At 39.2% G+C, this 12,242-nt stretch overlaps 1 protein-coding gene across 1 annotated transcript in view; it reads left to right on the forward strand.

The window, feature by feature from the left end:
- Nucleotides 1-8,038, forward strand: part of Rsf1 (remodeling and spacing factor 1) — a 115,881-nt gene extending 107,843 nt beyond the window's left edge. The window contains exon 16 of the mRNA XM_032892968.1: nt 716-8,038. Within this exon, the coding sequence (XP_032748859.1) occupies nt 716-1,284 (569 nt within the window). The 3' untranslated portion in view covers nt 1,285-8,038. The remainder of the gene's footprint in view (nt 1-715) is intronic.
- Nucleotides 8,039-12,242: the final 4,204 nt, after the last annotated feature.

Raw genomic sequence — 12,242 nt, forward strand, 5'->3', positions numbered from 1 at the left:
CCTCTTTTGGTGTGTCTGAAGACAGCTACAGTGTACTTGCATATAATAAATACATTTTTTTAAAAAAAAGCTAATCTAGAATTTAGTTTGCCTAAACTAGGAGCCTCATCAGTTTGTAAATGTGTGTGTAGCCCAAAGACTCGGTGAGATGGCTCACAAAGCAAGCACAGATCACAGGACATTCACAGTTCACAGTTTACCAGAGGAAGTTGCATCCCCTAAGAGTGCACAGAGTGATTTTGCCTAGTGATTTGTTTTTGGTTTTTGGTGTTCTGAGAAGGATTTAATATAACCCAAGCTATCCTTGAACTTTTGATCTTCTTTACTTCCCAAGAATGGGGATTATAGGTGTGTACCACCTTCCTTCAGTTTAATCTTTCCTTATTAATTCATGTGACTCCTCAATTTTAGGACTAAGGGAAGGAGTTTCCCAGATGGTGGCCAACGATCTTCCCTTAATTCAAGAACCATCACATGCCCCTCTTCTTTACTCCCCCAAGAAATCTACTCTCCCTTAAAATCAGAAGTAAAATACACAATGGATATCACTAAACATTGTTACAGATGGATGTGGGAGTTCGATTCTATCATATCATTCTATTTATTACAGAGCAGTAGTTTCATAAGAGTGGAGGATGGGGTTGATATGGGAAAGAAAGTACTTGAATGTGTTTATGTTAACTGTGCCAACAGCTTAAATGTTTATTTATTCTAGAGAGCTACATGTCCAAGAACTCTGAAGATGATGAGCTGACAAAAGAATCGAAGCGATCCATTCGGAAGCGGGGCCGAAGCACAGATGGATACTCAGAAGCAGATGAGGAGGATGAGGAGGAGGGCAAACCATCCCGCAAGCGGCTCCACCGTATAGAGACAGACGAGGAGAGCTGTGACAGTGCTCATGGGCATGCAGACCAGCCTGCCCGTGAGAGCCAGGCCAGTGTCCTACCCTCAGAGCAGGAGAGCAGCAAGAAGCCGTATCGGATAGAGAGTGATGAGGAAGAGGACTTTGAAAACGTGGGCAAAGTAGGGAGCCCGTTGGACTACAGCCTAGTAGACTTGCCTTCCACCAATGGACAGAGCCCTGGCAAGGCCATTGAGAACTTGATGGGCAAAGCAACTGAAAAGTCCCAGACCCCCAAGGACAATGGCACAGCCAGTGCAAATCTAGCCCCGAATGGGACAAGTGGTGGACAGGAGGTGGGGGCACCAGAAGAGGATGAAGATGAGCTTTTGCGAGTGACTGACCTTGTTGATTATGTCTGTAACAGTGAACAGTTATAAGACTCCTTTCCATTTCTGTGCTAATTTATTCCACGGTAGCTCTCACACCAGCGGGCCAGTTAGTAAAGCTGTTTAATTTTTCCTAGAAAACTCCACTACAGAACGACTTTTTAGAAGAAAAATTTCAACAATCTTGAAGTCTTTCTGGGAAGTGACCAGTTTTGAACTTTGAAGATTAATAATTGCTGTAAATTCCTTTTGATTTTTCTTTTTCCAAGTTCATGGTCCTTGGTAATTTCATTCATGGGAAAAAATCTTATTATAATAACAACAAAGATTTGTATATTTTTGACTTTATATTTCCTGAGCTCTCCTGACTTTGTGAAAAGGGTGGATATGAATGCATTCCAAATCTGTGAGGGCCCAAAACAGAATTTAGGGTGGGAGAAAGCACTTGTGCTTTAGCTTTTCATATTAAATATATATTATATTTAAACATTCATGGCATAGATGATGATTAACGAACTGTTTAAAAGTTCCTGTCTGTACTGTTGCAGTTTGAGTATTGTAGATAACATCACACATACATCACTTAGTAATAGCTTTTGTGACATCAATTGGTTTACTATTGGAGTTACCACACTTTAAATAAAAAAGAGACCTTGGAAGCACCATCATAAAAACACTTTAACCTAAGTTTCTATTATAGCAGAGTTTCTTGTTATTAAAAAAGAAGTCATCTGGAAAGCATTTGGATAGTAAAATGTATAGTGAAGCTTTGACAACCAGATTGTGCTAACAGAATCTTTTCAATAGCTTTTCAGCTGTTGTAATAAATTAGATGGCCTCTACTATATTGGGCCAGGTGGGCAATTAGTGAGACAAGTGGTCTTTCCCTACAATCCAGGCACAATACAAACTTGCCAGTAGTGTTAACTCTTCAGGCCACATGGTGTTCACCATCTGAGATGTTATTTTTTAATGTAATACACCTAAATATAGCAGGGAGATGCTAAGCTGTGTATTTTAGCACATTTGAAGACTGAGAATGGATTTTCAGGTGAATTTTAACTGGTTTATTCTTGCCCTTACTATCTACTTCAAATTGAAGTCTACAAACAAAGCAGTTCCTTTGGGAGGTTTTTAGTTTTGAGTTTAAGCATGTGTATAGTGTGTGATTTGTATGGTGTGTGTGTGTGTGTGTGTGTGTGTGTGTGTGTGTGTGTGTGTGTGTGTGTGTGTGTGTTGGAATTTTCTATCTGCCTGGATATATTAGCAGGGTTTGAATGTAGTTTTGGCCTTTGGCCATTATATACTTCTATTAAAATCCATTAATAGTCACACAAGCAACAGAATTGAATGAGAACCGCTGATATACTTAATAAGTATAATTTCCATTTTAAACATCTCAACACTTTAAGGATAAGCCCTTTGCTTCAAGAATAGGCGGTTTTTAAATTAATGTAACATAGCTGACACTAAAATATGAACTTATATCTTAGTTTCTGGTACAGTTGTGGGGTTTCAGGCCCAGCCCTAACTGTACAGCTGTAGTGTTTGTGATTCGCCTTGCTTGGTGCACCCTGAAGCCTTTGTTTCAGCGTTGCTTCAGTGAGTGCCAATGCCCTGATACTGGGGTTTTCTGTTCCAGTGTTGTCTGTTGCCGGCAATAGACATGCTGTATCTGCTGCTGGCTCAAGGAATTTCACCTTTCAGATTAAGCATTATATGTAGTCAATATGCAGGAAACCTCTTCTTTTTTTTTTTTTTTTTTTTTTTTTTATTATTGAAAGTTGGCATTCGACTTGTGTCACAAAGACCTCTGGACACTTTATGCTCCTACTTTCTGTTCCTTGATAGATAAACTCTTAAATCTTCTCTCCTGGCCTTTAAAATTTAGTGCTGATTTTTTTTTCAGGTACTTGATTTTGGTTTCACTTTAGTTCCACAGAACTTGAGCGTTAACGTTTGCTTTGATTGTAGCAGTGAACTTATATTTGTGTAACAATAAAACAATGGAAGCAGACTAATAAAAGAAGGATGCAGCAGCCACTGCAGAGCCAGCCGTGGCTTCATCTAGAAACAGTGTTGTGCTGGAAGGACAGGGCAGGCTTACGTTCACAGTGAAGGACTAAAAAGGAACCACAGTTACTTGCATAACTTCCTTTCTAGCTGTTGCGTTACTTGAAAATCAGCTAAGAGTAAAGTTTTTACCTGTCTAGAACAGACAGGCAGAAGGATTCCTACTACTGTGCGGTAAGTGGTTTCTGCTCCCAGTCTCAGGAGGTTTCAGTCCTGCGATCAGGTAATGCCACTGTGCTGTAGAAAATCTCCCATGTGCCTGTCTCTGCACACGCCAGCTCTTGCATCCACCTATCAATTCTATTGATCATTTACCCAGATGATAAGAAATAGTAAATGGTTAGATAACTCAACAGCATGCAGAATGTGAAGTAACTTCCTACTCTTCTGCTATGGGAAACCTACATAATTTTACTGTAATTTTACTGTAAAGACTGAGTATTCCACTTAGCAGATGTCCCATTGACTTGAGTTTCAAAACCACTTGTGCTACCTGATCCTTACTCAACTTGAGTGTCAACTTCCTCATGAGTGTCTCCCTTCTAACTTTACATTCTCATTAGACCAACTGGCGATAAAGAGTAATCCAGGCAGCTAATATTACCAATTTTTAGTATCCAGCTACTCCTGCTTGGGCTTTTGTTATTTCTGTTCATGTTGGAGATGGAATTCAGGGCTTCATGCATACTGGGTAAGTGTTCTAACGCTGGGCTAGAACTCTTGTCCTGCTTAGTGTTCTGATTCAGTCCCTAGAAGTCTGCTTTCTCTCAGATATACTCATATGGAAGATGTTCTCCCATGAGGTTTCTGTTGCTGCTGTCAAAATAAATGTTCTGTATCAAAAATCCTGATGAAACCATTGAGGACTGGGGGATGGAAAGGCAGTCATGTAGACTTATCTTTAATCCTTAATAGATTCAGATCTATAATAGATTTTTACAATTTCTCCTTTGAATAACTTCAGTGACCCCTCTCCCTTTTGAAATACAGATGTTGAACTTGTATCAAAGGCTCCCAGTGTCAGACTCCTAGTCTACAGCACATGCGTTAAGGGGAGATACAGAGTAGTATTCAAAGTGTTTAGCTTGCCATTTCCGTGAAGTTTGAGAGGTAGCCAGATTTTTACAGTTCCAGAGCTTAGAATTGAAATAGTGTATGAAAATGACTCAGACTGGTTTTATATGTGTGATGATATCGTGTTTATTGTAGAATGTTACTGCAAAGTCGTGTGTTTTCAACAATACACATGACACACTGAGGTGGTTTCCTTGACATCTTTGTCCAATTGGTCAAGGTTGCAGATATAGAGGATAAAACGTTGCATTGAGAATGAATTCATGTTTACTGGTAACTCATGTTTTAAAAAGTGATCTGCCAAAGAACCAAGAACTTCAGATACTAATAAAATTGTTGTGGGGGAAGAGATTTTTAAAAGGATGTTATTACCTTTATCTTTCTAGTTGATAGAACTTATCCTATATAATAAACATTGAAGCAAAGTGCATATATTAAGAAAAATGTGGACACTTACTTGTTTGTTTAAATAGAGAGTTAAAATAATGGAGAATGTGTCAGTAGTTTTTAAGTGGGGTGAGTGGCATTCCCTTTGTGACAAGAATACCTGTTTAGCCTCGTTGATAAGCATGAAGTGTTAGCCCTCACTGGTTCTACCAGAAAACAGGAAGCACCGAACAGATCTTTAACTCTGAGGAAACGCTGTGACTCCACTGCCAGCCGCCGCAGCAGAGCAGGCCTTCAGTTCAGGGTGGTGTCTTAGCTTTAGAACAAATGCTCAGTGATTTTTCTTATGAGATGTGTACATACACACATTCTGGATAACTATTAGGATGCAGAATTCATCATGAACTGAGTTACTAAAAGTATAAGGGAAATAATTGTGACAATTATGAATATGATTCAACTATAGAAGGTTTCAAGAAAAAATAGTTTTTCTTGATGATTTGACATTGTCAAAGCATCTCTGGTTCTCTTAAGAAGCAGAGAATGCCAAGACCACATGTATGCTGTAATCTACATAGTCCTTGTCTGTTAATATGATCCATTACTGAACTCAGAATGAGATTCATTCCTATTTTATCCACCATTTCCAGAGAAATCCTGGAAGTGTCACGCAAGCTAGCTGCTTTATTTTCTCACTGTTTTCATCCTGATCCTGAGAGAAATCCAGTTTTAAACTGGATTATTATGTTATGCTTCCACTTAATTTCAAAATATTTTGCTCTAACTTAAATGAGGTAACCTTTTTTTGAGTGCCAAGGTTTACTAGATAACTGGCTGTATAACACTGAGGACTCCCATTCCCATGTAAACAGTCATAGCCAAAATAAGGTGGTCGGGATGGAACCATGTCAGATTGTACATCAACCCTTGTTACTCACACAGACCCTCGCAGAGGTTGATTAAAACAGGTCCCTGAAGTTCCCACTGCTGGTCATGTGCACAGCTCCCTGCCCCATTTCACATTTATACCACTTTGCCCTAGAAGACTGTTCTGCCACACTCACCTTAGGGGTTTCAGTTCATGTACGTGTTGCTCTTAATAATGTTTTAGATACATCTATCCCATATATGAGGTATGTGATAGAATGTAACAAATTACCAGATGAGTGGGGAATTATTAAGCTCTAGATATTTTGAATGAGGAAAAAAAATTAAGGAACTGTATTTTTGGAGTTTGGGGTTTTTTTGTTTTTTTGGTTTTTTTGGTTTTTTGGTTTTTGGTTTTTGCCAAACTAGCACAAGCTAGGTAATGTGCAAAGGACTGAGTAACCGCCCTGTTGTTTTTGTCACTGGATGAAATAAGAATGAGCTTATTTATCTATAATTTTCTTGACTTTTATCAGTTTTGGAAGGAGTCTAACTTAAGCATTTGGGGTTTGTTTGATCTGTATTTATTGCATCCTGGTCATAAGCCAGGAGCCTGCATGTTATGTTTATGGACAGCCAGAACAAAGCCACGTGGAATTTAATGGCTCAAGATCATCTAAATGATTTAACTTATTTTGTACGTTGCAAAAAAAAAAAAGTTTATTTTGCTCTAGAGTCACATTTTTTTATAACTGTACAGCTTCTAAGGGATGAGAGGTGGGGAAATACCCTAAAATAGGATGTAGATTTTTACAGTTGTGTTTATGCTAGAACATCTATGGGAGCATTATGTAATTAAACCTCAAATTGTTTAAAACCTTGTGCCATGGTCTTTTTCGTTATATTGCCCTTTAGCAGAGTTGGTACATGTCAATACTGCACTGCTGTGTAGACAAGCCTTGAGATTAGATTAATTCCTCTTTCCAAAGCTTTCATACCATTGCATGAGTTACCTCCCTACACACCACACTGCGCACTCGTGTGCACGCAACACACACACACACACACACACACACACACACACACACAGTTCCTATTAGTGTAAATGGATCTTCAGGATCAGTATAACTTAACATGCAAACCCTGGCTATCAGCAACTTTATTCTTTCGGTGCATGACTTTGTGGTGCTGTCTAGGGTGTTACTGATGTTGGTGTGTTTTGTTCTCTTATCAAAGTAGCTTCTTGGTCACAGTGTCTGAATAGTACCTTGTCCAAAACCCCCATTGAGTTTTATGTGCACTTTAAGAAGGGATGTCCTATGTTGAGATGGAGATGGGAACAGGGCAGGGACAGTTTCTTATGTGTAAGAGAAGGGAAAGCTAGAATTGTTGACTATTCTGTAGACTTACCTAACTCCACGCAAATAACTTGCTGAAACTTGGCAAGAAGGAAATCATATTAAGTTTTCTGTCCCTCCGTATTGGTAGTAATTTTATAATCTATTAGAACCACTGCTGCTGGCAGTCTTCCCTGCACATTTCCCATGCTGTAGCCACACCTTGTTAAATGTCAGTACTTCCCCCCAGCTATCTGGTAATTTTACCATTATGATTTACTACTGGATAGCACAAATGTAATTCCTCTAAATGTGTCAATTTCCAAGTAACCATCTGTTGGCAACAAGTTTGGGACATAATTTTCTTTGCTATTTTTATCCATTTAGAAACTTAGGGACCATGAGTTTCAATGTGAAGAGTATTAATTCCAGCTAAGAATTTGTAAATTGCCTTATTTTACAATCTCACTTTGATTTTAAAGTGGTAACTAAGTTCCAGGAAGCACCTAATCAGAACATGTCTTGGGTTTAAGATGTGTTTATTTGGAATACTTTATTTTCCCTATGCATAAAAGAAAAATATTGCTGGAATAGTTCTCCAACTATTGTTTTTAGATAAGAGCTGAAGCAGAAGCGCCAAGACTGGCAGTCGACTAACCCTTGAGGTAATTAGGATCATGCTGTTAGTCACATAATAATGTACTGCACATGTGAATGAGGTGCAGAGATCTGCAATGGTGACTCTGCTGACACAAGGAAAGGTTGTGTATGGAGAGTATGGCAGGTCCTGAGCTTCAAGCTTCAGGAGTGTTAGAACTATAGTATATAGTTGTCTAAATACAATATTTCTTGTGACAACCAAAATATGTTGTGGCTGGTGCCAATATTTTCGTTAATGAAATGTTGAATGTCGCATTACAGTCTGATCAGAATTCTCAGTGTAATAAGCCAGGCCTAAGCCATTTTATAGCTATTGGCCTAACTGTGTAACTTTTTTTTCAAAATGTTTTATTATAATACTTGTCATTTCTTTTACTTAATATATGTTGTCATAATAAAAAGTTTAAATAAGTTGATGTAGCATTGTGTTTGAAAACATAGTTTATGTAAAAATTGTATGGCATTATAGAAAGCTTAGAATTTTCAATAACTGTTTGTAAAAGGTGAAGATGTTCTGTATCACCCAGGAATGGACTGCTATTTCATGATCTAGAAAGCAAATCTGTAAGTAGATCAACCTCCTAAAAATAGTTTTTAAGGCTACCTGTCAACTAGATATAAACATACACGAGAGCACTATTGGTTTTTGTTACTTATCCTCTGGAGAGCTGGAGGCCTTCCTTCCAAACAGCCCTCTGCGGACACAAGTATACTACAAGTCAGCAGCACGCTCGTGTGCGCGCACGTGCGTGTGTGTGTGTGTGTGTGCGTGTGTGTGTGTGTGTGTGTTTTAGCCAGCAAGCTACCAGAGTGTGTCATTACTTCAAATCCTAACCTGAAGCTACCAATTAACATTTAGATGAAGAATGTGAATCAAGACTTCACTTTATGGAATTAATGCTGGTTTCTGGTCTGATACAATGTTTATGAGCAATTTGAGATTTTTAAAACAATCAGCTAAGAAATGACAGCTATGATAGGCTTAACTTTTTTTTTCATCTTTTTAAAAATATTTTTGTATATGGTTACTTTATCTGTAGGTACACCTGTTTAACAATATACATGCATGGTGTCCTTGGAGATCAGGTCAGTGGATCCCCTAAATTGAACAGTTGTGAGCCACCTTGTGAGTGCTGGGTATTAATTACACCCTGGTCCTCAGAAAGATTGGCTTGTTTGTACTCTAAACTGCCAAGCCATCTTTTTAAACCACAGCCCTAACAATTTAAGAGTCTTAGTTGAGGGGTTCGGGATTTAGCTCAGTGGTAGAGCTCTTGCCTAGCAAGCGCAAGGCCCTGGGTTCGGTCCTCAGCTCCGGAAAAAAAAGAAAAAAAAAAATGGAAAAAAGAGTCTTAGTTGAGCATGGGGCTAGAACATAGCTGTTAACTTTTGTCTTAGATTAAGGGACCTGAGGATTTGATGCACTAAACAGTGATCATTTAGTTGCTATAGAATTACAATAAAACTATTTTAATGAAATTAAATGTTAGGTCCCTTCTGGGTGAGATAAATCCTTATGTAATTTTGACTGAATAAGTTCAAGGTTACCCAAAGCCTAAATGTCAGAGAGAATACTAAGAGAATGTGACCTCGTGTATACAGTAGTGCTTACAGTCATCTCCTACAGGAAAAGGTAGCTAGAACCTAAATACAAGTTTGTGGTGTAGACCACCTTCCCTGTCCACTCTTGCCCATCTCAGAACCACTTGACCCAGTTTCCATCTTTCTAGCTGGCCCTGAGAAGACTGCAGCAGCACCTCTGTGTGTGTCTGTGACTTGGCAGCCTTCCTGCTGCCTTTGGGCTTTTCTCCTTTCAGTTCTCTTTGTCTCTGACCTCCCTTCTTCTGAGTATTCCTCTTTATGCGAAGTTCTAATTTGCAGCAAAAAAAAAAAAAAAAAAAAAAAAAAAGATGGGTTATGTTCTCATTTAATCTGTCTTCTATTTCTTGCTCAATTTTCAGTGTTTAAAATGAACAGATCCTAGAATTTTTAAACTGTATTTAAAAGTTCCTACAAAAATGTTATTAGTTTCTAGGAGGAATTCCAAGAAGCCAATAGGCTCTGTGTCAATCGTGAATTCCACCATCAGAAACTGTTACAAAATGCTGACATAAGAGGAAAGAACCCCCCCCCACTTTGGTTCTCTGATTTTCTATTGAAAGCTTGTTTTGTCTGCTCTCTAACATTCTACATTCTAATGGGGCACCTGTAGCTGTATTATGATCTCTCCAAACAAAACATTTTATTTTACTGTAGGGCCAAAAATAAATACTGATAAACCTCATTAGAACATGGGCCTCAGCTCTAATAATAGTAACTCTGGTCAAATAAGAATGGGTTTGTAAGCTTAACTCTTACTGTTAGTAAAAGGAAGGAGCCTTTATACCCTCTCATCTCTATAGGGCTCTGTCGATTGTTTCTAGGTGATGGTTTACATTAAATTGCTGGAGTCTCAATGCAAGGATAGGAAGAGCTCCCAGGGCATGGTGGTACTCTGTAATAACAGCACTCAGAACATAGAGGCAGGAGAATCACAAGTTGGAGGCCAGCCTGGGTTATACAATTAGTGCTACAAGTCTTAAGCAAATCCCGTTTCCTGATCTTTAATTTCAGCTATAAATACATATAACAGCTACCCTGCATACCCTCACAAAATTATTCTAAGAAGTAAAGGAGAGAAGGGGTGACTAAATCATTCTTTTTAAGAGTTAAAGACTACAAAAGAAGGTGTACTTACTAAGTGCCTACTACTTAAACTATTCACAGGGAATTGATGCAAAAGCACAAAATGCAAAGCTTCCTATTTCAGTACTTGATACTGGGCTGTTATTTGACTCACTGGCTTAGCTGCCCCCTTTGAGCCTGGCACTGAGCACTTGAAGGGACCCTCAAAGGTAAGATCCCTTCACTTACCACCTTGTATAAAATGTTTTGCCATTGGACTGTAAATGACTCTGAAGACTGAGACAAATTGATAAGAAATTATTATACTGGTTTTAGCCAGTTCTCTTCTGTCATCCATGGGGACTCCATTTCTGAGCAAAGCACTGCTGTTTGTTTCACCAAATAGATGTCTTAGGGAACGTCTCATATTAATTACTTCTCCAACTGGATTCATATGCTACTCGTTTTAAGTACTGGGCATTCAACCCAGGCCTTCGAACATGCTAATCCAATGCTCTGCCTGCACTCTGATATCCTTATAACCTACCTTGAAAACCTCTCTCTGAAATCTCCAACTTAGAAAGCACATCTACTCACCTACTCAGCTTTTTAAACTGGAAATTTAGAAATGACATTTAACCTCTCTTCTTTGTCTGTCCTTGTTTTCATTTTCACAAACTCTTCCTCTCAAACTATGTCCAAATGATGAGTGAAGGTTTTAACTTCAGAGAGTTCGAGAATCTTTCCTCATCCATACTCCACTCCCACCTTCTCATTCCTGTCAGTGGACCAGTTTTCTAGTCTCACTAATGACAAACTGGCTAAATTTAAAAGCGTTAACACTTGGAACTGGAGACATCGGACCAGCCTCTGAGAATGCCTAATGTAGATGGTTTCACTGCACCCAGGCAGGGTAGCTCACACCTGCCTGTAACGAGTTCCAGGAGATCCAGTGCCCACTTCTGGAGTCATTGGGCAACTGCACTCAATATGTACACAGAGGTTTTTGTTGTTGTTGTTTTGTTTTTTTAAATCGTAAGGAAAAAAAAATCTAAAGATACCTCTATTTAGACGATTCCAAAAAGAAAAAAAGGAGGGGTGGGGGAAGGAGGATGAAGAGAACGAGAAGGAAGAGGAGGAAAGACAAAACTCCCATCACATTCTACATGTTATCCAACCTAAACAGCCCTGACCCCATAGACATTACAATTCTACAGCCAAAAAAGGTGGAGTCTAGAGATCAGCTGACTGAATTCCATCCACCAAGTCATTACCAAACTTTAGCTTGTGAATTGAATGCCTCAGGTCTCATCTGTAAAACTGGGTCAGTATGGGGTTGGGGATTTAGCTCAGTGGTAGAGCGCTTGCCTAGGAAGCGCAAGGCCCTGGGTTCGGTCCCCAGCTCCGAAAAAAAGAACCAAAAAAACAAACAAACAAACAAACAAACAAACAAAAAACTGGGTCAGTAATAAAAATGTGTTCATATTGTTTATCATAAGAATAAAACTGAATTGAGCAGGTGTAGTGATGGATGCCCATAATAGTACTAGTACCCTAGAGTAGGGTGCATATCGATTATGTATTGGAGGCCAGCATGGCCTACAGAAGGAAGCCCTGTATCTAAAACCACGAACGAATCCATGAAGAAATAAGAGGTAAGGTCCTTATGCCGTGTGTTCTATAAGCCTCGGTTATGGGTTTCTATTTACTAAATCTGTACGTTTTCACTGCACGTATTTTTTTGGGCCTAGCAAGCTGGGAAGGCAAGGGTTCCAGACCTTTTCCCTGGGCACTGTCTTTTGACTGTCTTGCCCCGCTGCTGACCAATTAATGTAATCTTTTTGTCTTCGTGGCGTGACACGTGGGGATGGGGCACTCGACCTCTCCGGCGACATGGGGACTAAAAGGCCTGGTAAATGGCTGTGTGAACCCAAGAAGAACAGGCCC

This window comes from Rattus rattus, chromosome 2 (genome assembly GCF_011064425.1).
Source record: "Rattus rattus isolate New Zealand chromosome 2, Rrattus_CSIRO_v1, whole genome shotgun sequence".
Classification (NCBI taxonomy): Eukaryota; Metazoa; Chordata; class Mammalia; order Rodentia; family Muridae; genus Rattus; species Rattus rattus.